The sequence below is a fragment of the Daucus carota genome, chromosome 4 (assembly GCF_001625215.2).
Source record: "Daucus carota subsp. sativus chromosome 4, DH1 v3.0, whole genome shotgun sequence".
NCBI lineage: Eukaryota > Viridiplantae > Streptophyta > Magnoliopsida > Apiales > Apiaceae > Daucus > Daucus carota.
The window spans coordinates 24,506,974-24,533,763 of NC_030384.2; the positions used below are offsets into that span (position 1 = coordinate 24,506,974).

The window sequence follows — 26,790 nt, forward strand, 5'->3', positions numbered from 1 at the left end:
TAAAGGGTGTCATATCTGCAAAGCTTAGCATAGTGGATACCTCTTTTGGTGGCAAGAGATTAATGATTTAAGCGTCCACAGAGATTTGTGTGAGACTAAAAGTAGCAGGAAGTTACATTGAATGGCCGAATCAGATCAAGAGCATGATCATAGTATGGAACTTGGTTGCTTAAACCGCATAAATTAAAATCATCCTGAATATAATCCTCATCAACTTTACAAAAGAATTCATTTCCCCGCAAACTGCAAAAGCTAGAAATCCATGATGAGTCTACCCCATTAGAACCGCTAACACCTGATTCCTCGCTGTTGGTTTCAGATTCCTCTAATGTACATGTACTGTAAATGAATACTTTAATTGTTGGAAACATTTCTAAAATATCACATTTCTAAAATATCCGAAAATGAAAAGGCTGCAAACATACAAACGCCATCATAACAACAAAGAAAGTGCGCAATTAGATTCTTCAAAAGAAATTAAAAAGACCAAAATAAACATGTATCACATAACAGATTCAGTCATTATCACAATAAACTCTCAAATTAGCACAGTTTTCAGGCTAAGTACACGATTTAAGCAGACCGAAAGATAGATGACCAAGCCAAGGTTTTTATATAAAGCATCAAATAATTTTGTTTCAAAATATGAATATTTCTCAACTTTCTTGTGAGTAGCGAAATTTGAACTCCAAAATGGACCCCAATTACTCCCACACAACTCAAGAAGTCATTCATAATCTCCTAATATATAAAATTAAACTAAAAAATGAATGTTGATAAAAAAAAAAATGACTGCCTACATAAATATAGATCAAAACACCAACATTAATTGGGCATCAAAACAGAGTTCGATAAACTAATTTTACCGTAACCTCTTAATAGTGATGCATGTCTTATAAGTTATATCCATCAGATTGAACACAAAAACTATAATATTTAATTTTATTGGTGAATTCATACATACTTTTCCGGAGCATTGTAAGCATCTGAATCAGTACAAAACGCTTTAACTAATCAAAATGATTCCTAATCCAAAAAATAAAAATTGAAAAAAATACGATCCCACAATAAAAGATTAAGGTGGCACGTTCGATGATTGATTGGCATACTGTAAATTTCTTCAAATTCTATACATGTAATTAAACAATTTATCCGATAAGTAATGGGCAATCAAAAATATATGTATCTTACCTCCTACAAAAGATGAACGTGGCAGTAAAAGTTGATATATTCAGAAACCACAATCTTTAGAAAGAAGGCCCTCATCCTCAAAAAATAGGCAATAATGGACAAAATAACGTTATTGCAGAAAAAGGGCCCCATTAACATTTAGTGACGTTTTTCTAGTTTCGTTATTCTATTTAACTGGAAAGCTACACGATGTTCCGTTTAAGTTTTTATATTAAAAAAACTAGGTGAGAAAACGCGCTTCGCGCGTTTGTGAAATATTTTTTAAAAATATTTACAAGAAAAAGAATAAAATATACAAAACACATGATCAGAGTAAATACAAAACTCAATGCCAAGATTAGAAGCAACTCAATTTTTGAATATGTATGAACATACGTCAAAGAATAGATTTTGCCAATAAACTTATTATTGATCGGCAGGAGAAGTTAATACACAAAAGCTGATAAATTTTTTACGAATATGTCATTCCATTTTCAATATCTTAATCCATCAAATCACAATTTCAAAGGCATAATAAGTTACAGAGAAATAAAAATGGTGATTTTAACCTATTTCTTTTCCCACCAAGATTAATTAGAATGAATTGCAGAATAGAATCCCGTTGAGTGGGAGAATGTTATGGTAATTCCAGAAAAGAAAAGGGAAAAAGATAGCAACATATCTAGTTGATACTCAACATTTGGAGCAGATAGTTGCAAGCCTTAGCAGCAGCGGCAATCAACTCATCCGCTGCTTAGTTCCATTTCAAGGTCTCCAGATTACCTTCCATTTTTCCTTTTGCTGACATTCTTATTCGGCACATATTTTCTTGTTGAGGATCCTGAAGAAATTGATAGTACAACATAATCGGGTGATCTTCTTGCAGTCAAACCTCCGGACTTGAGAGAAGGCACGAAGTTAAACAGATATTCGGATTCACTTGTGTCCCTGTAATAATAAATGATCCGCCTGACATCACTATAGAGTTTCGAAGAACAAAAGTCTTGAATCATCTGATCAAGTCCAAGACAACTAAGAAGCTCAATAGCTCTTTCACACTTTTCATCACTTACTCCAAAACTCCCTTGGCAAAATCTAGATCCCCATCTGCCTAACTATGGCCTTCCATATGTTGTGCAATACTGTGAAGCAACCGTAGATCCATATCTCCCATTGACGGAAAGAAGATGCCCGAAACCATTACAATGAATCAACCCATATAAAAGATGAGTGATGAACGAAAAATAAACAAACCAAATAATCCATGGTTGAAAATGAAATACGAAGATGATGAAACACTATAAATTTTTAAGAATCTATATCTATCTATATACCTATATAAAGGAAAATCCTAGGCGGCTGACGTGGCATAGCAAATTACTCCTGAATCATTATTAAAAATAAAAAGAATCCTAGCTACCAGGAGATCATAACTAAAGTTAATGATTGAACTTAATGATGATCGTTTGGAATTCTCAGAAGGTTTTAACGGGAGCTTTTAATTAGAGTGCGAGTAATTGTTTGATAACACAGTAGAGGGGCTCAAAAAACAGAGAAATGAGTTAGAAGAGTGCGAGTAATTTGCTATGCCATGTCAGCCGCCTAGGATTTTCCTTCTATATCTTTATATCTTTATATTTATTTAAAGGAGGTTCTCAGCAGGATGACATGGCATGCTTGAGAGTCCTTCCTTCAAATTCTCCTTTTTTCTGGACTTTTGCATTTTATTAATTAAATCTTTTTCTTAAAACTGAGAGCTATAAAGATCTAACGAAAAGTTAATGACCTCTTTTTACATTTGTGTCTTTTTAGTGTCTTTCTTTGCGCCCGAGATAGCTTTTTCACTTGCAGAGCTCCCATCTCAATATCAGCCGGAGCTTCCGCCATGCATGTAGGTATTTTTTAATCATTTTTTGTATTTATCATCCATCCATAATGCTGATAAATTACTCAGTAATTTTTTGGGTGTTTTTTAAAGGCCATCTGAGTTGTTGTTTGTGAATACGTCGCAGCACGGAGTCGGCCAGACCTCTAATCGCACCTTCGCTCGCCGTCTCGCCCCTTCTGAGGTATCTCGATAATTTGATGGAATAATGTATTTTAGAGTTGCATTGTTGGTTTTGATAAATTGATTAAAGTGTACTTGTAGCGTCCTGTGAATGTGAGTTGTGATTAATTGTTTTGCATTTATATTTCAGTGATGAATGTTCGACTTGATTATGATTTAAACCTCTAAGATTGTGTATACTTGTGTTTTTACTTATTAGTTTGCGTTTAATTAACCACAGTTTGGTGTGTGGTTTGTCTATTTAGTCCTTCTCTTTGGGAAATGTTAGAATGTTATTTTTGTTGTTTTAATGTCAAGAAGTTGTGAATTAATGTTTCCCGGTCATTGAGAGGTTCCATGTGTTACTAATACTGTTTTTTTGGTTACAGGGGAATTTTAATTATTGGAGGCTACTGTTTTTTCACTCTGATACATACTTTCAAGCCGAAATGACCTTCGTTTGGCAGATGGAAATCATTTTGGACAGCTGTCACGGAAAAGGCTCATTTAGTGGATTAGAGGTGAGAAAGATGATTATGTGACTTATCTGCAACATGTTAGATTCTGTTACTTATAGTGCCAAATATGAAGCTACAGGTGAGCTTAATCATGTTAAAGAGATCATTGAGTGGGGAACTGATTATTTTCCCAAGACTTCTAATTCTACCGGTCACAGCATATACCGAACTGCGGCACAGGTAAGTAATATCTGTATATTGGTTTATTCAGTTACTACCTTATGAATAATTGATGATAGACTACTCTTTCATGCTTGAAGTAATTGTGGATGTCAGATTATGTAGAAATAATCTATGAGGAATCAAATAAAAACATTTCTTTCTCTATTAGACAAGTAGGATCGGGTCAAATCTCAGCTGGAAGTACAATAGCTACTCAGACCTTGCTGCCCACATTGCAGCTGCTTTGGCTTCTGGAACAATTATTTTCAAGCACAATAAAGCTTATTACAAATCAAACATTTAGTTATAAATATAATTCGCTGATTATTAAATTATAATGGCATGTTTGCAGAAGAGGGGATTTGGGTTTTTCATGCTGCTTGAGGCCATCTTCTGACTTGTGAGAAACCAGTGACAAAGAAGAGCGATGGTAGAGATTCTTGAGAGGATGACGTGGAATCTTTCAAGCCTTTCCACCTAATTTTCCTATTTTTGTAATTTAATTAATTAACTCTTTATTTTTCCAGCAGCTTATTAATTGTGATATGCATTGGTTGACTTAGAGTGCTTTACAGTGGTTTTTGGTGCCATCTGCATAGCAATCGGGTGTGCTATGATTCTCTGTTTTAACATGGTGTCGTCCGCAAGGGGAGGCATGGTCTTACATGCGACATCTGTTATACTGCAATAGTATGTGTTGTGTTAAAATGGATTTAGATGGTATGTGTTTAGTGCCTCGGCTGGGATCGGGTTCTGGTTTGCACACATGGCTGGAATTTACTGTCAGATTTTCCCCGATCCCATGGTTACAGTGTTATTTCTGGTCAACAGGTCTGCTATCTTTTGGATCTTTGTGTGATGCAAATGGTGCTGCAAAGTTCTTTTCAGGCCTGGGGGATGGTTGCGAGGTTAGTGCATCTTTATGCATATTTTTCCTTAATTTTAAAATTATATGAGGTGTCACTCTCATTTACTCAAAAACTAAGTCAATTAAATTAAAAAATAGCTAAATGTTTATTCACTCTCATGCTCAGAAACAAACCTGCTGGAAAAAACTGCATCGGAGCCTTTGGACTCGATCATGAAACAGTTAGTGGAAAGTAATGGTCGATTGCATGATGCAGAATTTGAAATTGTTTCTCTTAAAGAAAAAGTGGGATTACTGGAAATATCAATAGAATCACAGAGAGGTGATCTTGAGATTTCAGAGCGTAGTCTTAATATGGCCAATGATCAAGCTTCTGAGATGGAAAAGAAGGTTGAACCTCTTAAGTATGAGTGTGGTACTTTGAAGTATGAAAAAATCCAGGCTTTAAACAATGATAAATTATTAGAAGACCTAGGAAATTCTCATCATAAGGCATTTTTACTTGCTAACTAAGCCCTCGTTGATCAGTGCACTGTCTATGACTTCTGTGGAACAACAGCTTTGAATACTTTGGTATCAATTTAATAGAATTTTTTTTACATAGTTTTAGTAGAAGATAGTTATAAATATTAACAACCGGTCTTGCTATATTGAGCCAATTTTTAAAATTTCAGGCTAGGACTGGAAATATTACTCTTTAATTGGCTTTGTTTTTAAAATTCTGATGCTTCAATCAATAGTGGTTGTAAATAGGAACAAAGATATATGGCTTGACAAGAACAAACATAACTACATCTGCTCCGCAGTTTTATATTATTATAAGCATCATATCTATGTGCAATTGAGTGACTATGGTTGCAGTGTGGTGAGTTCTGCAACATGATAGTACTTGTAAATTATATTGTGCACCTCAACCTCTACAGATCATCTCTGTGGACTTTGACGCCGACTAAATCATTACTATCATTTTCAAGGCATTTAAGCGTACACTGATTACATTACTGATGTCAATTATAATTATATACTCTTTATTTCCAAAATCCTTACTCCTTTATTGATAGGTCAACCAGAGTTTATAGAGGAAGCAAATAGTTGAGATTAAACTAGATGAGCAAATTCATCTAATGCAGCGGATATTCATAATTAAAGTGGAAGATCAAAGAATGATCTGCTTGCAGCAATCAGAAGGCAAAGCAAAAGCTACGTAGATTCACTTGGTTTAGTTCTGGTTGAACTTTAATTTATGATGACAAATCTAAAGTATAGAAAGAGGTGGTACATGGGTATAAGAAGGAATTCAAGATTTAGAAAAACAAAAAATTGTGTGCACTAGTCTTGCCCAAGCGGGGCTTTACTTTCATAGTTTTTACATGTGGTTTAGATTCTGTTTATTTGCTTCTCTTTTTTTTGGGTGTTCCAAAGAAGGTGTTTGTTTTGTTTTAATTTGCATTTCCTAAAAAGGAATCAATTAAATTGCAATATAACTAAATGTTTGAGTCAATCTTACACTCTTTATAACTATCAATATCTTTTTATATTCTCACAACAAACACAAAATAAAAAGACTTGGATATTATAGATCATAAGGATGTTTAAAATATTTTATATTTTATATTTTTTTCACTCGCGCGAAGCGCATTTTTTTTACTAGTACCTATATAAAGGAAAATCCTAGGCGGCTGACGTGGCATAGCAAATTACTTCTAAATCATTATTAAAAATAAAAAGAATCCTAGCTACTAGGAGATCATAACTAAAGTTAATGATTGAACTTAATGATGATCGTTTGGAATTCTCAGAAGGTTTTAACAGGAGCTTTTAATTAGAGTGCGAGTAATTGTTTGATAACACAGTAGAGGGGCTCAAAAAACAGAGAAATGAGTTAGAAGAGTGCGAGTAATTTGCTATGCCACGTCAGCCGCCTAGGATTTTCCTTTATATAGGTATATAGATATAGATATAGATATATAGATATACACCGAACGTTACACAAATTAACGTTTTTCTGACACAAAATAAAAGCAATTTCATTAACCAAAACATAATACAGTTGGGACAAACTCACAACTGACCATACAACCAGATTGGAAAACAAATAACATATTAAAAACAATTAGCTGATTTGTTTCCTGATCGTTTGACACATAGAATTTAAAATTTCTTAAAGCTAAAAATGAAATCAAAGATCTTCCAACATCCAAATTGCACCAACATCACAGAATACAGCAACATCACAATTGACCTTATCACATAAAAGTCATTGTTAGAACAGTGTTTAAAAACCCTAATCTCATAAACACTCCAAAAGGAGAGATAAACCAAACACAGTCCAAAAAGAGAGACACACAAATTCCCAAAAAAATGGGTTTTATTGAAAGAAAATCAACGAAGATGAAAGAAAACAAAGGGGTTGGGGCTTTGCACCGGAGAAGAAATCATGGGAAGCCCCTCAACTAGCTTGAAAGAGACGGCGGCTTTCTAAACCCTGATTTTTGTGAGAGAGGAATTTACGTTTTATTAGATATTAAAAAATATATAAACCCAAAACGAAACACGAAGTAACGTTTTTACGTTTTTGTAAACCCTCGAGCCTAAACCCAAATTAGTTCGAGGCCCTCAAGTCGAGTAACCAGTTTAATAAGGTACTGTCTGGGGTTGCTGTTGCAGACAGCAACATCAGGTTTTTGCTGAAAAGCAGGTGAAAAACTATTTGATAAATCTAAAAGCAGCTTTTAGCTGAAAAGCTGCTGTTAGAAAAAGCAGGTCCTCCCATGCTTTTGGAAAAAGCTGCTTTTCAACTTTTGCAGAATACTGTTATAAATTTCATTATAAAATCTCACCAAAAACATTTTTTTTATATTATAACTCAAAATAAGTAAATATCAAAAAATTACCAAACAGTTATATGATTTCTACAATAGCACTTATTTTACCAACACTTTTTCTGACAGCACAGCAATTTTTAACAGCACTCCCAAACAGACCCTAAATAAATTAACAATCGTTAATATTTAGGTTTTATATTTGGGTTTTAAAATGATTAATTTGTACTTGAAATTAAATTGACCGACGGTTAGTGTTTAGGATTGAGGTTTAGGCTCGTGTTTAGGATTGAGGTTTTAGGGCGAGCCTAAATCCTAATTAATTAGAGACTTCAGGGTCGCAAGGCCCTAAAGCCGAGTAACCATTTTAATAATATAATTTCACAATCGTTAACATTTAGTGTTTATATTTGAGTTTTAGAATCATTAAATTTACTTGAAATTAAATTGACCGACGTTTAGGGTTTAGGATCTAAATCCTAATTATTTTGAGTCTTTAGGGGCGCCAAGGAACCATATTAATAAAGTAAATTAATAATATAGGAACGCTAATCTACGTGGCGTTTTGGTTGAAATTAAATAAGAAAAATGAAAACGCCATAAACGCTGCTGCGTCTTGAATTTGTGGATATAAACACACTGCCCACGACCAGCACCCCTAACCCTAAATCTAGCCTTAAACACTACATTGAGTAGCGTTTCATATTTTTACAAAAATATTAAACGCTACATAATGTAATGTTTTGGATAAAAATGAAAACGCTACAAGGTGAGGCGTGACGAATTTCAACGCCATATATTCGGTATGTTGATATTTGAGGCATTAATCCTCCAAATTTTAATATTTAGGGCCAACACCCAATTAACTAATAGTCTTAACATATATACTCCCTTTTTGAAATGGGCTTCATTTTTTTAGCTTTTCATTTCCCTTCTCTTTTGGATGAATGAGGTGGTTTAGAAGGCGCTTTCCGATCTACGGTCCCAAGAACTACGAGATCATTCCTTTCATTCTGAGGAGGGGGCTCTTCTTCAGTCTGGGCCGATGCCCGAGCGGTTAATGGGGACGGACTGTAAATTCGTTGAAGAGTGGAATTTCGTGTGTAGGGGTGAAATCCGGAGATCTACGAAGGAATCCCTCACTTAGCCCTACCAAATCCGTCAAGGTTGCCCTACTTCTACCTGCAAAAGGAAATCCAATTGGAAAAATTATTTTTTAACACAAGGAATATTTCGCCAAGCGTGAGGGAATGCTAGATGTTTGGTAATTTCTCCTCCGGCTAAGATAAAAGATGCCATGGACCTCTTCCAATGCCTATTTCGCAGCAAGCCGGCCCGGCTGCGAGGAAGCAAGATAATTTGTTAGGGATCGGCCAGATGAAATACATTGCTTTATAGTCAAGAAAGATGAAAAACCTAACTAACCATAACGATACCTTCTACAGGTTGGCCCGCAGCAATACCTTGACCAACTCCAGGTCCAATAGAAACAAGCCCTACAGCCAATCCAGCAGCAATAACGGAAGCGGCGTCCCTTCCATTTATTATCAAATGGGTTGGTCACGGAGGTTAAAAACTATGTATAAAGTAGTGGAAAAGAGAAAGAAAAACGGGTGAAGTGGTGGGGACCCATTGATGTTTAATGTATAAAAAGACAAATAATAGAGCAAAAGTAGTGTGAAAATGTAAGAAAAAGTGGAGAAGTGGTAGGATCCATTAACAATTTTTATAAGTTTTGAAAAATAAAAAATTGAATGGTACATCCCAAGAAGAAAAGTACATAGAAATGGTCGGGGAGGGAGTATATAAATATCTTCAAATTTTACGCAATTTATCCAATTTAGTAAATCAATTTTAGCTCTTAATTTCAGAACCATGCTTGACTGACAGTATATATTTGTTTATAAAATATTTGCAAAAGATAATAGGGTAACGGTCCACAGCAGCCGGCTGCTGTGGACGCGTTAAACAACACCCAGTTTTTGGGCCGTTGGATGCATATCCAGCGGCCAGGATCATACTACAATTTTAATATGTCCAGCGCTTTTTTAGCGCCGTCCAGCGCTTTTTTAGCGCTGGACGGGGGAATCCCTGTCCAGCGCTAAAAAACCGCTGGACACATTAAAGTTTTAATAAGATCCTGGCCGCTGGATATGCATCCAACGGCCAGGAAATGGGCTGTTGGTTAACCAGGCCGTATGCCAGGGACCTGGTCCCAAGATAATAATACTGCGCATAAAACAACACTTCAGAGTTAAGACTGTCTATATACACAACTAGAAATTAGAATACGCATTTACATACAGAAAAGTTACAGGGATTTTACGGCGAGATAGTCGCCGGACACCGTACAACGCCGCCTGAATCTCCCTCTACGACCACCAACACCATGAACACCACTGAATCCATCAATTCCGGCGTGGCGGCGCCGGAAATCGACGAAATTAGAAGCGAAATCGACGATGACGAGAGAGAAAATGAAGATATTGACAATGAATTTGGTGAGTTGAACTCACAGGATGGAGAAGAAGACGATGAAGAAGCTGAACTAAGCCCTAAGCTTGCTGAAGGCTTCTACGAAATCGAAACTGTTCGTCGAAAGCGAGTTCGAAAGGTGCTTTATATAATTATGTATAGTTAGTTCTTTAGTTGTTCTATAACAAAATTCTAAGATTATCAAAAAGTGCAGAACAATTGTTCTCGCGTGTTTTTAAAATAAAACTGTTCTCCACTGAACGCGAGCGAGCTTAGTGTTTATATATACGTGTGTTATTATGTCACTGTTTGCTAAAATTGGGGCTTTTTTGTTTATGTGGCATGGAAATTTGACAAATGCTGGTTATTAAAGGGGCAAGTTCAGTATCTAATTAAGTGGTAAGTGATTCAAGATTTGTTTTTTATTCTATTCGTGTTATTATTACTAGTGTTTTAGTTGCCTAATTGGAAGTGTGTTTTTGTTATTAAATTTTTTTCTTTTTTTGGAGTGGTTTAACAGTTAAGGTATATTTATTGATGTGTTTAATGATGGTGTTTGATTATGGTGCTAAGATTTATGTGCTGTTTGTGATAGGCGGGGATGGCCGGAGACGGCGAACACTTGGGAGCCGTATGAGAATCTTGTATCGTGTTTCGATGTTATTGAAGCATTTGAAGAGGGGTATTTTTTTTGTGTTGCTTATGTTGATTTCGGAGAATGTGGTTGGGATGGTTTTGATTTATTTATATTTTGATTTTTTTGGTGTGTTTTGATTGAAGCTTGCGGTCAGGGAAGCATAGATCACGCAAGCGTAAACGGAGGTCTACTGGCTTGGTGCCTCAAGGTAAGAAGAAGACACAGGGTACTCCTGGTGCGTCTACTTCTAGTCCAGTAACTGCTGGGAAGGTTAAGTTTGATGAGGGAAACTTTATCATTCCTTTTGTTGGTGATGTGAGTCACGAAGATGGTGGTTGGTCGGAAATGGGAGGTATCATTAATGATGATGCAATAGGGCAAGGTAATGGAAATGGATCTGTTGGCATTCCTCCACATGTTGAAGAAGAGAAAGATGGGTATGAAAAGGATGTAAACGTTGGTGAATCTACTGGCACACAATTGACCAATAGGGGCTCAGGTTTGTTGGACATAAATAATCTGGAGTCGCAAATTTGCTTTGAAAATGGACATCAAAGAGATGACAGTGAGGGACTAGACCAAGCTAACGTCCGCCTGAGGAAAAGAAGGAAGGCTGCATCTGTGAAAAGGTTTAGCCAAGAACAAACCGCACAACCCGCACTTATAACAAATTATGCTGCAATAGATCAAGGAAATGGAAAGAAATCTGTTGATATTCGTCAACAAGTTGATGAGGGAAGAAATCACTATGACATGGATGTAAACCATGGTGAATATGCTGGCACACCATTGATTAATTGGAGCTCTAACAGGGTTGCCGTAGATATTTTGGAGTTGAAGACATCAGAGGCAGTTTGCTTTGAAAATGGACATCAAAAGTTTGATGGGGTGGGACAAGTCCAAGCTAACGTCCGCTTGAGGAAAAGAAGGAAGGTTGCATCTTTGGAACGGTTCAGCCCAGAACAAACTCCGCAAACCACACGTGTAACAAGTTATGCTACAATAGAGCAAGGAAATGGAAATAAATCTGTTGATATTCCTCTACAAGTTGAAGAAGGAAGAGATAATTATGAAATGGATGTAAACCCTGGTGAATATGCTGGCACAACATTGATTAATTGGGGCTCAGGTAGGATTGGCGTAGATGTTTTGGAGTCGAATACTTCAGAAACAATTTGCTTTGAAAAAGGACATCAGAAGGTTAATGGGGAGGGATTAGTTCAAGCCAATGGCCGCTTGAGAAATAGAAGGAAGGCTACATCTGTTAAAAGGTTTAGCCAAGAACAAACCCCGCGTGTAACATATTATGCTGCAACAGGGCAAGGAAATGGAAATGAATCCATTGATATTCCTCTACAAGTTGAAGGAAAAGATCACTATGAAATGGATGTAAACCCTGGTGGATATGCTGGCACCCCAGTGATCAATGGGGACTCGAGCAGGATGGCAGCAGATATTTTGGAGTCAAGGACATCAGAAGCATTTTTCTTTGAAAATGGACATCAAAAGGTTGACGGGGAGGGACTAGTTCAAGCTAATGGCCGCTTGAGGAATAGAAGGAAGGCTGCGTCTGTGAAACGGTTTAACCAAGAACAAACCCCGTGTGTAACAAATTATGCTGCACAAGATCTGACAACAAAAAACACTCGTGCTGGTGGTATAGCTGGACAAAACTGGGATAAAAATTCTGTTCACAGGAGCACGTCTGACAATAGTGCAGATACATTTTCTATCACCGAGATTATCAAGCCAATAAGCTTTTCATCTTCAGGATCTATAGCGGACATCTTAGTGACCTTTATGGCCAAGAGGTTTGTGACTTACCTTTGACTTCAGAAAATTCTTTTCTTGTTCTAACTGGCCTAACAAGAATTTATTGAGCATCATTGATCTGTTAGGTGCTATGCGTTTAGAACATATATGGTGAAAAATGAAATTATGACATGCTTTAGCTTTACTTGATTACCTGTATCTTGTATTTCATTTCCATGAATCAGTGACACCTATAATATAAGAGCTACTCTTTCTAGAAATCTTGATATAACTTTGGAAGAAACGTTTGAAGTGTGCAAACAAGTTGAGTGTATGAAGTCAGGACATTGTCTTGGACTTTCCGTAGTCTCTGAAGTATGGGCACAACTGTGCTCCTTAATTTAGGATATGATATATTGGGGGACACATTGTCTTGGACTTTCCGTAGTCTCTGAAGTATGGGCATTAGTGGCCTTGTTCGCCACTCCAACTTTGTCTTCAATGACGAAAGGGTTCTCTTGCAGGAACTCATCTCATTTTCGTGTTTTTTCTTTGGTTTCTTCTGCCTATTTATGTGGTAATTATGTGGTTGAGGGATTCATGATCAGAGCAAAGGACAATTTTTTATGAATTATATAGTGATGCCAATGCCAAAGTGCTTGCACTACCGTGTAATATTCCTTCTCATATGTAGTGTACCTTGACTTTGCATCGTTAAGCTTCTGATTGAGAAATGCTATAGGTTGGCCTTCTTGGCTAAGGATCAGTCCAGTATATACATATAATAAGCTCTATTAGTATGGTTCCGTTATTTGGCCTGTATATTTTATTAAAAGGAATTCAAAACCAATCGATTTTTGTATAATGAAAACCAAAATCAAACTGAGAAAGAACCGTAAATTTCAGTTTGGCTGGTTTATTCAGTTTTGGGAAAAATCGCTTAGCCCTATAGGCTATGTCACATATAATGATATTCTGTTCAATACATTATGCACTGAGTGTCTGAGTGGCTATTTGGACTTCAGGAACATCGACAATTACTAAATCTTGTGTGTAAATGGTGGTTAGTGGTTACAAATAACTAATACGGAGAATGAACTGTACCTTAGCAACAAACAAATTTTAATTGGTCTTTCAACTTAGCAGATTTTCCAATTATAGCTTCAAAAGAGGTTTGTGAATTTAAGTGTGATGGAAGCTGTTTAAGCTTAAGGATAAGTTGGATCTTTATTGATTAAGCTGTAAAACACCTCAAGTACTTTATTAGTTGCGTTACAACTTGTTTGGTACTCCATGGCTATTTGAACTTTCAGAAGATCTTGTCTCTTATATTCTTATGCAGTTCACTGGTATCCTGAGAGTAATATTTCCCAATTATAACTAATTTTGTGTTATTTGGCATACAGATCCGATGGAAAAGAAGTGATGGTTGATAATAAATACCTCAAGGCTAATTATCCTCTTCTGGTGATTACATCTCTACTAATATTTCATGTTTTGTTTCCTCTTTCATCTTGCTATATTTTTTAATTTAACATCTATGTTAATTTCTAAGACCTGTCCAATGATATGTCTATAATTTCATGCCAGTTGATCAATTACTACGAGCAACATCTGAACTATAATGCTACAGCAGGACCGGACAGATCTGGGAGAGAATATTTGACCGGATAATTACAAATGTAGTCTTTCTCATTTTGTTGTACTGTTGCTTGAGACATTAGTGCAGTCAATTTTTAGTGCTTGAACTATGTATTAATACTGAAGATTTGTGATCGTGACTTGTTCCTAGGGTCTTGTGAAACGTATACCTTGTTACTATTATATGACCCTGTCTGTATCCTTTTAGTTGAGAAACATATTTTTCACAGGCTATATTTTAATTCAAAGAAGCCTTTCTTCATGTAGAGACATGGGAAAGAACACCAGTTCTTGGAAGATTCTAATAGAACTTACCTTCAGGGCAGTTCTACTTACTTTTCGTGATGTTGACATGGCCTATTTTTTAGGATCAATATTGTGATTTTTATAATTATCATAGATCATATCTCCTCTTAAAGTTATCGCAAAGCTGACTCATGCCATTTTTAATTAGTATCTATGATTGTGATACTTTTAAACTTGTCTGTAAACAGCTTAACTTATTATTGTTTAATTTCACTAAGCAGGTTTGGTTGATATGAAAAGCGACATAATTTTGAATATGTGTGAGTTGCATGCATGTATGACTGTGATTGTATCTATAATTATGCATATGTTTATGTATATTTTGATGGATATAACCACAGTTGAGCATCTACATTGGTTTACCAGCTACAACTGCCATCAGTCTTCTATATCATTGTGCTCTCCAACACTTTCATCTGATCGGAGACAAACGAGTGAATTCAGATGGGAAACAGAGGGCCATCACCCGTGGTTCCATTTCTGATGGTTGGAGTTCTTAGTCTGATCATCTTCGGGCCGACTTTACTGTACTTATCTGAATTCATAATACCTCTATTTCTAGGAGATGAGGAAAGTGGCCTTTTTTCCTTCTTGATGTTGCTTCTCCCTATTGTTTTATTAGCTATAATACACTTGATTACTCTGTGCTTTCCTACTCGGAGATACGGAGCTGGAAATGTTCAGAGTTTGAGTTCTGGCTACGATTCTGACGGGTTTGGAGTCGGAACTTTGCTCCTAGTTGTTCTTTTCTTTATTCTGTATAATTTAGTTTAACCTTATTCCTCTCAGCTGGTTCTACCAATATGTATTGCTGCTGTGCAATGTGTTAATAAGGTTCATGTTTTTGCTATTTCTATCTGCATGCTACATTGACTTAAGAAATGGCCCAGATATTTACGACACTTTTATGATTCAACCTGAACCCTATGTGCGGTAATGTTAGACAGAAAGTTTATAAGAAATTACAGGGCAAAAGAAGACTTTGGCCCTGTTTGTTTGACAGAAGCAGAAGTTGCTTCTGTCTTCTGCTTCTCTTGACCCGTTTGTGTAAAAAAGTAGAAGTACTTTTAAAAAGCTGAGAATGCTAGCTTCTCTCTCACAGCTTCTGCTTCTTTTCCAAACATTTTATTAACTAATTTACTTCTCATTTCTGCTCCACTTCTCTAATTTAAGTAAGAAGTCAGTTCTTTTAAGCTTGCCCAAACGGCCCCTTTGACATGTCTTATAATTCATTTCATCTCTGTGGTGTAACTTGTAAGCTATTTTATAAGGTGTTCGGTTAAGCAAGGTAAACGCTAGTACAATTTTATTCTGGTTGTTAGTGAATTATGTAACATTTTAAGCAAGGTAAACGCTAGTACAATTTTAAGCAAGGTAAGCCTGTTGGTGCCTTTGCTGGACCACAATTGTATAGTGGATTATGTTGCACTACATTTATAATCAAAGATTAAAGAACGAAGCATCAGTTAAATTGTTATAATTTTGCAAAATTTATCGAAGGAGAGATGCTAAAATACTTTACACACCGAGGAATCATTTCATTTGAATACAAAGAGATTTGGCTCGGGAATTGTACATGATTCATTATTGGCAGGCAATATGTACTAATGGAAAATTGGTATTTCCATTGTCCCATTTAATTATTTTTTATTTCTATTATTTTAGAGCAACTTCAAGACTATCCTCTATTAGGTAAAAGTGCTCAGATGGCATTGAAAAATAAAGAAGTGCTCAGATGGCATTGAAAAAAAAAGAAATAGCCGTTTTCTCTTTAAAATTACTGCTGCAACAACCGTTCTCATCTTTTAGCTAAAAATTTAGATATTCACAGCTCCGACCGTTCTTATCTTCAAATGATATTCAATTCAGATTATTTTAAATTTATTAAAATTAAATTGTATTCAAAAGCTGATGGATATTTTTGGACTTTTTAATAGATTTTATGAGATTTTTTAGTGTATTTTATTTTATTTTGAAATTTCACCAAATTTTATAAAATTTCAAAGTATTGTACTTAAATCCTAAAAACTGTACATCAACTCTACCACATTTTATCTAGAATATGTATAAAATCAAAATCAAATACAATTTATTAAAATTTATAGATAATATATAATTCATTAAAATTTCAATTAAATACATCGTCTAAGTTGTGTTCACTTAAATGGAATGGTATAAAGGGAAAATGGAAGAAAATTTATACTCTGAATTTGGAGTTTTAGAGAAAACGTCATAATTTCATTTCTTCGTTCATTTCATTTCAGACCATTTGAAATTGAAATTTTAACCCATCTATACTATACTATAATAAGCCAACATGGGTATAATTTGTAGTCCAAGGTTTTAGTTATATTTTTTGGTTTGGTACTCTCCTTTTGGTACTACAAATCTACAAATCTAGAGTCTATTAGTATTATATTGTTAAACAGTTTCAAATCCTAAAAACACTCATAACAATCCATTATCATATAATGTTTCATTAAAACAATTATAATGATGTTATAAATAAAATTATAAATATACAATTTTGAATATCTTCTTTTAACAAGAACTTTCATATAACTCTTTTTAACTTTAACATGTTTTATCTCAATATAAACACGAACCAATATAAAACCCTTTCCAAATCTAATCTTAAAAGTTATTGTTGTCAAAAAACCAAAATTACAAAATTATGTTGAAATTCGACTAATTTACTAAATCTTTCAAAGGTATTACACGACGGCTATGTTCGGAAAAAATTTAAATTTTCTGATTTTTTATTTTTAAATCTACGTTACTAAATTCGGATTAAATGTACTAAAATCCTGTGTGTGTATTAGGGTTTGTCCATTTTCAAGTAATCGGGTGAAAATATAGTCAGTTGAATAATATAATTTAATTAAAATTCAATCCGTTAATACTAAAATACTAATAAAATGATATTAAAATTTAAATTATAAATAATAAATTACGAATTATATACCCGCCCCGTGCTTCGCACGGGTTAAAGGCTAATATATTTTGAAAAGAATGTTCATTCAACTTAATCATCACACACACATACCATCTTCGTCACTGAAAATCTAGTCTCACTTATATTTAATCAGAATTTTATCATTTCTTTTTCTTTTTATATAAAACTCTTTCACAATTTTCCATTTAAATCCATCAAGGTGACCGCGATTTCTGATATATAATTTTTACAAAAAAACATAAAAAGGTTTTATAATTTTGACGAGCCTCCGGAAAATTGATTGAAATCAGGGCCGACTACTACGATTTGCAAACAACCCAATAACACTGGGCTCCAAATTTTTCAGGGCCCCAAATTTAAAATCACATCAATCATCAATATATCAATATATATATATAAACAAGTGCTCAAATACAAACTCCTTACAGTACAAATATACAAACAATCACTAAATGTGTTGAACATAATCACTAAATGTTTGAATAGAATCACTAAATCTACCAGGCGGGTCTGATGGAGAGATAAGAGGAGGGAAAAGGGGAGGGAAGCACTTACGGGGCGGAGTAGCCGCGTGGTGATGCAGCGCGGCCAGCAGCAGCCGCGACGCCAACACAGCTGGTGCTAGAAACACGATTGAGGGAGAGGAGAAAAGCAGTGGTGATATCGTGTGCGTGTATAGCACTGCTCAGTGAAGACAAACAACCAGAGAGAGAGCTGCTGGCATTGGTGGTGGTGGTGGGTGGTTGAGAGAGAAAGAGAGAGTGTGTGTGGCGTTAGTGGGCGGTGGTGGTGATTCGAGGTGACTGTGGTGGTGATGATGATGGATATATGTATGTATTTGTTAAATTAAAAACTGTTAATCACTAAATATTATTGTCATAATCACTGGTTTGTACGTTTGTATAGTAAGGAGTTTGTACTGGAGTAGGACCCTATATAAGTTGTTCGATTCAATATTCTGATTTTTCTTAAATTTCGGATTGGAAATATAATTATAATTCAAAAATTCATGTTTAAGAATTCTAAAGGTAATACAATTCTTTTTTTATTGGATTCTAAAAGTAATACAATTCTAAACTAAAAGAAAACTTCAATAAAAAAATAAGGGTTTGCAGTTTTGAGAGTCGACTTCCAAAATTCTAGCCGCCACTTCTCCGCTCTTCATCCTTCATCCCTCTTTCTGATTAATCATCTTCGATCTTCCATCTTCTCTTATATTTATCAGTTTTTTCAATAAAACCAAGATCTAATCCTTTTGGGTGAGTTCTTGTTGAGTACCTTGTCATCAAGGTTGTGCCCATCTTTTTGGGATGTTTGTGTTTGTTTTGATGTTTTTGTGTGTCTTGTTATGGGTTTCGGTAACGTTTTCAAGAAGGTGTTACATGATATTTTGGGTGATCCGTATGGCTTGTATCAAATATGGCATGGTGGTAAATATCGCAAGAGCTCACCTTTCACGACATAATATTGTTCATGTTTTGGGGTCATTTTTTGATCCAATATCAGTGGATGTAACTGATAATTCTGAACATTGGGCTACAGATGCTGCTGCTTATGTGAAGGTCGATTGTGATGCTACTATGTTCACAACTGATGTAGGTTGGATTGTTCGAGATTTGATTGTAATTCTTATTGGTTCAAAGAATTTAAATATTCTACTTGTTAAACGATCTGAAAACAAAGCGGCTATATGTTTAGCTCGTTTTTTGTTTCTTAATCAGGTTGTAATTGACAGTTCGAGGGTTTGTCTCGGCTGGGTTTCAGTTATTTATTAAATTCTTCGCATTTCGTCAAAAAAAAAAAAGTAATACAATTCTTAAATTTTTATATTATTTAATAATGATATGTTTAACAGAAACATGATTTAAAATAACTTTTATGCAATTAAAATATTAATTCATTTCAAAATTTATAAAATATCCATAACGCCGCCGCGAAGCGCAACTTTATTCGCTAGTTATATTGTATAAAGGACATTGATATCGAGAAGAAAAAAACTCACAAGAAATACTGCTCTAAAAAAATGTATAATTGTCTGTAATATTCATCCTAAATTGAAAATGACGGCGTACTTTCAGGACAAAATATTTTAATAATATTATGAGGTTGTTTGGCCTGACTTAGAAGTCCAATTTCCGAATTTCTACTTAATATGCAGTCCCTGGACCTAAACTAAAATATGTTTATAATATATGAAAGAAGAGCCTATCTCATTGATATTCAATGCTAGACGATTTTAGTCACATTACTCCATTGTGTTATCTCTCTCTTTTGTTGGTAAAAATTATTTAATATTTTCATTAGGTTAATACACTTAATTATTTAATTTCCAAATAATTTTTTTATTTTTTTTTGCAGTCAAAAATGTTATTTATTTTGATTTCAGGTTCATATTAAAATTAATTAAAGAAAATAATTGATTTTAGATTAGAAACTTGTTGAAATTTAAATTTGTGATCTTTATAAAAATAATTTTTAAATGTATGACTCATAATATTTATTTGAGTATTAGTATTGTTTATGTCGACTATATTTGATTATTAATATTTTATTTTGATAATTTTTATTTCTCTTCAACTATTTTTGTTGAGAAAATAAGGAGAGATCTTGATCGTGACACATACACAAATTATTAATATATTATTTTAATATTCTTTTAGCACAGGACTCCATTTTGCTTGAGCGATTGAGCCGGGTCCGATTGAAATGCTAAACCCTAATTTTGAAGATATAAACTTCCTTGAAACCCAATTCGAAAAGCTCGCAGGTCATGTTATTACGGAAACTGACTACGTCCATGTTCTAAAAACAATACTCCCTCTGTCCCGGTCAATAGTATACATTGGGGACGGGGCCGCGGCACGGACTTTAATGCTTTCAATATAGTATAATTCTGTAAATTATTTTTAAAATTTTCTTTTTCTGTATAAAAGTATAATATTTATACTTTTATACAAAAAAAGAAAATCTTAAAAATAAATTGTACAACTATGTTTTATAAGTGTCTTAAAAAGCGTGTGGAGCAGTGAAAAAGAAACGTATACAATTGACTGGGACAGAGGGAGTATTTATTTTTTCGGTAAGCAGATATAAATCCTTCTGGGAAGCTGACGCAGTATTTAAGTTAATTATATACTCGTACCAAATGTTTGTAAACATTTTGACATTATAAAATATAATTTTATAAATTATCTTTATTTGAATAAATAATTAATATTTAAATTTAGGTCAGAACTTTTTAAAGAAAATATAAATCATACTTGATGAAAATTTTAAAATTGGTGTCAAACAATGTAATAAAAATTAAATCTCACTAGTATTGACACAACACGACAAATAAACACAAAATGATACAAAAATTTTGTATTCAAGTTTGGATTTTGTGTACACAACGCGAAAACTACATGAACAAGAAATACACGATATAATATATATATATATATATATATATATATATATTAAATATGTGAAAATATTTCATTCAAAAAAAAATTAACAAGCACACACATAAAATAATTAGTTGAGTAATAAAAGACCGCGAGATTGGAATCACAAATCACAAGCCTATTTAGAATGATGATTTTTATTTTTCAATAAATAAGTTTTATGGTGTTTAAGATTGAATTTTTAATACATATAACATTTTTTATTTTTTAAATTTTGTATAATTTTCGTATTCATTTTCGTTTCATACCGTGTCATATCATATACATAAATATGAAAAATCTCGTGTCATTTTTGACTCGTGTCTGGATTTAGGCATGACTTGAATTTATGGCATTTTCATGTCAAATATTCAGGTTCACGAAATATAAAAATACATGACACAAACGATTTGTTATATTAAGAAAACTCTAAAAAAATTAGGAAGACGAATAGGGTAACTCACTAGCCAGGAAGTGCGAGTCATCAATTTGAAGGAGAATGTAAATTGCGAGTCATCAATTTGAAGGAGAATGTAAATTGCTTGCCCAAGGATAATTCATTGGTCAGGAACCGCGGGCGATCAATTTGAAGGAGAATGTAAATTGTTTGCACAAGTTTATCTCGAAAGTAATTTTAGCATTTGAATTGAAGTATATATATATTACTTTTGAAATAATGAAATTCGCACTTGGAAGCAGAATACTAGAGTTTTGCATGCACTTGTTTGCTGTTTCCTGCAAGCATCAAGTTAAGGAAACTTTTAAGCTGAGGATTAATTTCAAGTTAAAAGTGGCTTCATTAGTAACCCCCTACACTTAAATTGACTTAATTTCGAGGGCATCTTAACTCAATTTGTCCACTTGATGAATCATAAATAACAATGGTCATGTACTCATATCCTCCACCTATACACACGTACACACGTGCACCGATTCTCACCATTTGGACCACCTTACCATACGTACATGTACAGTTAGTCAGCAGAATCACCATTCGAAATGATTCAGAGCTAAAAATAATGTAATAATTATAAAATAAAAAATTGTCATGATTAACGGGTGTTCGAATCAAAATCAAACAAAACATATTTACTATAATTTTTCAGTTCATCCGGAACTTGGTCACGAGACACTTCCTGATTCCGTCACTGTTTACAAATACATGGATTATGAGAATAATGTGCAAGCCTATGTGGTGTAGAAGCGTGGATAGAATTGACAAGGGGGAGTGGGGGACCTGGTGAGGTTCACAGGTTCAAGTATAGGGAAACTTGGAGACAAAAGCAATTATAGTGGAGCTTGGCATAGAGCTAGCAGACATGGAGCTCAAAAAGATTGTACTCTTTTTTTTTTTTCCATATCAATAAAAATTGCAAGAAGGCTTAGCATGTTACTTCATATTAATACAATGAAAAGGGGTTGCAGCTGAGTTAAATAGACAAAAGTGTCGTTACTGATGTAATATGATATATTTACCTCATTTCTATTAACAACATTATAGAGATTTGATGAAAGAAATATTTACCTCATTTCTATTAACAACGTTATAGAGATTTGATGAAAGAACACAATCTGTGACGAGTTTTGAACTGTGGTATTGTATGTGATTGAAAAGATATATCTGAGTAGATTTAGTGATGGGACAGAAAAGAAAAAGGATGAGCTTAAACTAATAAGAACTCTTTCTAAAAAACGTCATTTCGCATGGTCCTGATTAGCCGTAGACCCACGATCTTCCGATAAAAATTCATCGTCAATCTGATTGAATATTGTAGAGATATGAAGATCTGTGGTGTGAACTACTCTAGTTCTATCAGACTTGTTTGTAATATATAATATATATATATATACACACATATATATATATATATATATATATATAACTTTATTAGAAACATTTAATAATATTAACATTTTTATATTAGCTAAATAATAAATATAAACTTATTTGTCTTGATAAATTCTTCATAATTATATTAACCAAATTTTGACTGAGTTTTTATATATTATGAGATTTATATTTATATTATATTAAAAGATATTTTTCATTGTTTGATATCCTACCTAAAATCTAATATTAAAGTTAAAATACAAAAATTTGTTTGTTTATAACCCGATATAGTGCATTATGACCGTTAAATCACTTAATCAAATTGATTAGAACACTAGATTGAATTGCATATCTCTATCGAAGATGTTATTAAAAGTTTAAGGTTGGAGTCCTATCAAGAGTATATTAAAATATTTATATTATATTTGTCATACCTAGATTTAAGATATGAGGATATAAGAATGGATCTTAGAAACACATAACATTTAGAAACACGTAATATATATGGGAGTAAAGCGAAATAAGATCTCACACATATACATGCACATATACATATAGAGTAAAATTGAAGAACACGAAGTATGCTAACAGTCACACGGTCGTAACTAGTGATTTACACGATGAAAATACGTGTTTAGGAGACGAAAACAAACCTTAGAGTGGGGAGAAGTAATTGGCAATGGCTAAATTTGTAATACGGTGCTGAAACGACTTGAAATTGTTTAGAAAAAATCGGCGGCGACGAAGATTTTTTGCACTGGGTAACCGTTATAAAATGGGGAAGAAAAAGAATCCGTGGTATTTATACTTCTAGAAAATGAAAATATTATTGATAAAAACAAATAAGAAAATTGATTGGTAATGCGTGACATCTGTTACCCATTGAGAAGTTGAATGGTCAGAGGCTCGGAGCAAGACGCGTCTCCATATTGGACGCGCCACATGTTAAAGAATGTATATGTACACTAGTGCGTGCTAACAAATTCTTAAGAGAGATCGCATCAAGGCGCGTCTTGTGCGTTTCTCAAGATAAGGGCTTGAATTTTGAAGATTTACAGAGTAGTTGTTATATCCAAAATTCACTACAGACTGATTTACATGGACCGGATTCATATAAAAGGTTGAAGACATGTTCATGCCCCTCTATATGGGCCAAGTATGGTTGCGAAGATAGAGGATGCGCCCTCTGTACATGCTGGGCGCGCCCATAAAGAATGAATAAAGAATGTCAAACATCCACAATGATAAAAATGCACCATTAATAAGTTTGAAGGATGAAAGAGAATACTTTGTGCCTAAAGGGACATCCTTAAGTGTGAGTGAACTCAATCGTTAGTAAGTGAAGACATGTTTTGCATTCTGATGGGCTATCCTGATTAGGATGTATTGAATGAAGACTCAGGAAGCCTTGCTCTATATTCTGGCGGGTTTTTCTCATCAGGGAGCTTGTGGAATCTTCTCGAATACATAACATGGAAGGCTCCATCTCTGTAGTTTGTTGAGTAGTCCTTATTGGTGAGTAGAGACGCACCTTTGTATTTGTGGTAAATCATGGAGCGGCGGTTGCATTGAGTTGGGGAAAATCCTAATCCGAGTGAGGATCGATAAGTCCTGAGTCAATCAACATGCTTTGAGGCCCATATCTAGGCCTCATCATATTGGGCCCCTTTTAGGAAGGCGACAGAAGGGGAAATCGAATCCGAGTAGATTTCTTAGGCGACTAGAACTATGTATAATTTGATCCCCTATGAAAAGGGGTACGTAGGCGCATTATTGTAGGCATTGACAATTCTTGAGAGCGAGAGACTTGTAGAGAAAATCCTAGTTCTCTTTGCAATCACGAACCCTAGTCTACAGTCTCAGCCACCACTATATACATCACCAGCCCCAGTTCTGACGAGAAGTCGTCAGTATAGATCTTGATTTCTCCGTTAACAACCTCAATCTTTTTAACTCCTAGATTTCTCCTTTAACAATAGTATCCATCAAAAATATTATTCCTTTCGTCATTCTCTATTCTTTACCGTTTTTTTCAACTGTTTGACACACATTTTATGGTATTTATAAAATATAATTTCATAAATTAATTGTAAAATTTTCTTTATTTGTATAAATATTTAAATATTATATTTTTATTCAGATTTTTTTTAATATTTATGAAACTATATCTAAAATACGTGCCGAATCCTTCGTCTCCAATATCAAGAGTCTAGTGGGACTACGGGTGTAATAGAGCCGAATCGAAACTCGGCTCGAGCTCGAGCTCGACGGAACCTTTAATTTTAAGCTCGAAACTCAGCTCGTGAAAGTTCGATAGGTTCGAGTTCGGCTAGAAAACTCGAATGATTTCATAAAATACTAACAAAAACTCGAGATATGATCGGTTCGGCTCGAGTTCGATTTGATTAAATATATGAAAAAGATATAAAATTATATACTTTATATAGTAATATTGAAATAATATAAAAATAATTATAATAATATAAGCTCGATTAGGCTCGCGAGACTCACGAATAGAGTAATATAAAGCTCGAACTCGAGTTCGGCTCGATTATTTTCGAGCCAAATTCAAATATTTTACAAGTTGAGCTCGAGCAGTTTACGAATTGTTTGGCTCATTTACACCTCTAAATAAGATAGATGGAGTAACAAATAAGACTAGATTCATGTAACCAACATATTAAAATCGTATACTATATTATATTATATATCATGTTATTCAGATCAAATTTATTAGAATTATTAAAAATTTATAATGCACCCGTAATATATAGTACTCCCTTCGTCCCCACGGTTGTTTACATTCACTGTTTGCACGCATTTTGAGACTCCTATAAAGTATAGTTTCATATTTTTTTTTTAAATTTTCCTTTTTTAATAAACGTTTAAACATCAAACTTTTATTCAGAGAAAAAAATTTAAAAAATATATTATGGAGCTATACTTTAAATGAATGTAGAAAAGCGTGCTAGAAATTAACGTAAAGAAATGAGGGCACAGAGCGGGTACTAACTAACCGTCAAAATCGGATCAATTGAAAACTTAGAGCATCTCCAACGTTGTTAGCTATAATGGTTCGCTAAATTGGACCTGTAAGACATTATGTAAAATTTGCTGAACCTGTAAGACATTTTGCTTTGATGGTATTGGCTATATTGGTTGGTTATAATTTAAAATAGTATGTTATTATTATTTTGAATTGTTATAAATAGAATATATCACTTTAATATAGTAATAAATGATGCGAATCTTCCTACAAATTTTCTTACAGACCTGTAGCGGATCGACAAATATAGTCATCCATAGGAGGTTGACTATAATTATAGATAACAGGTGAGGATGGTTGGAGCGTGAATTTTTGATGTCATTGGATATAATTTTTATTTTTGATAGGACAACTAGGATTTTAGCTAAGGGGTCTTCATGGTCGGAGATGCTCATGAGAAGCCCTTAGCTAAAAGTTTAGGTGGCTTTCCAAAATTAAAAATTTTAGACAATGCCCACAAAAAACATCACTCCAACCATAGCAAGTCATTGTCTATAATTATAGTCATCCCCCTATGGATGACTATATTTGTCGAACCACTACAAATCTGTAGTGAATTCTACGTCATCTCCCGCAATTTATTTTCCTCCTTCGCGCTAATTACATATAAAATATTACTATATTAAAATGATATATTCTATTTATAACGATCTAAACATTAATAACATACTATTTTTAAATTATAGCCAATACCATTTAAGCACAATGTCTTACAGGTTCAGCAAATTTTACATAATATTTTATACGCCAATGATTACAACCAACACCATTGGAGATGCTATTGAGACGTGTTCGGTGTGTAAATTTTCCACATTCTGTTAAATTTCCATTAAAAAATACAATACACCCAAAATTTAATATTGCAATAAAATTGACTAAGCGCTGATTATATTGTTGAAACGGTCCAAGTAGTTAAGAAAAATTGCTGCAATGATGAGATGGCAATACATACATGTAATAATTATTATTGTACCGACAATACATTAGATTATCATAATCTCCAACTCAACCTATAATGATAATACTGTCACTGTCCTTGCATTTTTATATCTTGATTGGTAGTTACAGAATATGTATGGTCCACAAGTACAATATCATAAATTAGAAATAATGCACCTCTATTTATTTTATTTT

The 26,790-nt window shown here is 34.0% G+C and overlaps 2 protein-coding genes across 11 annotated transcripts; both read left to right on the forward strand.

Moving 5' to 3' along the window:
* Window positions 1–1,638: 1,638 nt before the first annotated feature.
* LOC108219281 (uncharacterized) lies at window positions 1,639–6,266 on the forward strand. Of its 10 annotated transcripts, XM_064092635.1 has the most exons (8): window positions 2,813–3,061; window positions 3,149–3,239; window positions 3,607–3,738; window positions 3,815–3,915; window positions 4,250–4,391; window positions 4,473–4,587; window positions 4,729–4,805; window positions 4,932–5,364. In XM_064092635.1, exons 1-5 carry the CDS (start codon window positions 2,952–2,954, stop codon window positions 4,299–4,301), a joined length of 486 nt encoding a protein of 161 aa, XP_063948705.1. In that variant the 5' UTR covers window positions 2,813–2,951; the 3' UTR covers window positions 4,302–4,391; window positions 4,473–4,587; window positions 4,729–4,805; window positions 4,932–5,364. The 10 variants fall into 10 exon arrangements, 8 of the variants coding, with proteins under 8 accessions (XP_063948701.1, XP_017248133.1, XP_063948703.1 ...); XM_064092631.1 differs by having other exon boundaries at window positions 1,639–3,061; window positions 4,067–4,587; XM_064092634.1 differs by having other exon boundaries at window positions 4,250–4,587.
* A 3,566-nt stretch (window positions 6,267–9,832) lies between these two features.
* Window positions 9,833–14,389, forward strand: LOC108219110 (uncharacterized). The gene is made up of 6 exons (XM_017392396.2): window positions 9,833–10,201; window positions 10,436–10,461; window positions 10,658–10,744; window positions 10,843–12,510; window positions 13,858–13,918; window positions 14,042–14,389. Exons 1-6 carry the CDS (start codon window positions 9,977–9,979, stop codon window positions 14,123–14,125), a joined length of 2,151 nt encoding a protein of 716 aa, XP_017247885.1. The 5' UTR covers window positions 9,833–9,976; the 3' UTR covers window positions 14,126–14,389.
* The last annotated feature ends 12,401 nt before the right edge of the window (window positions 14,390–26,790 follow it).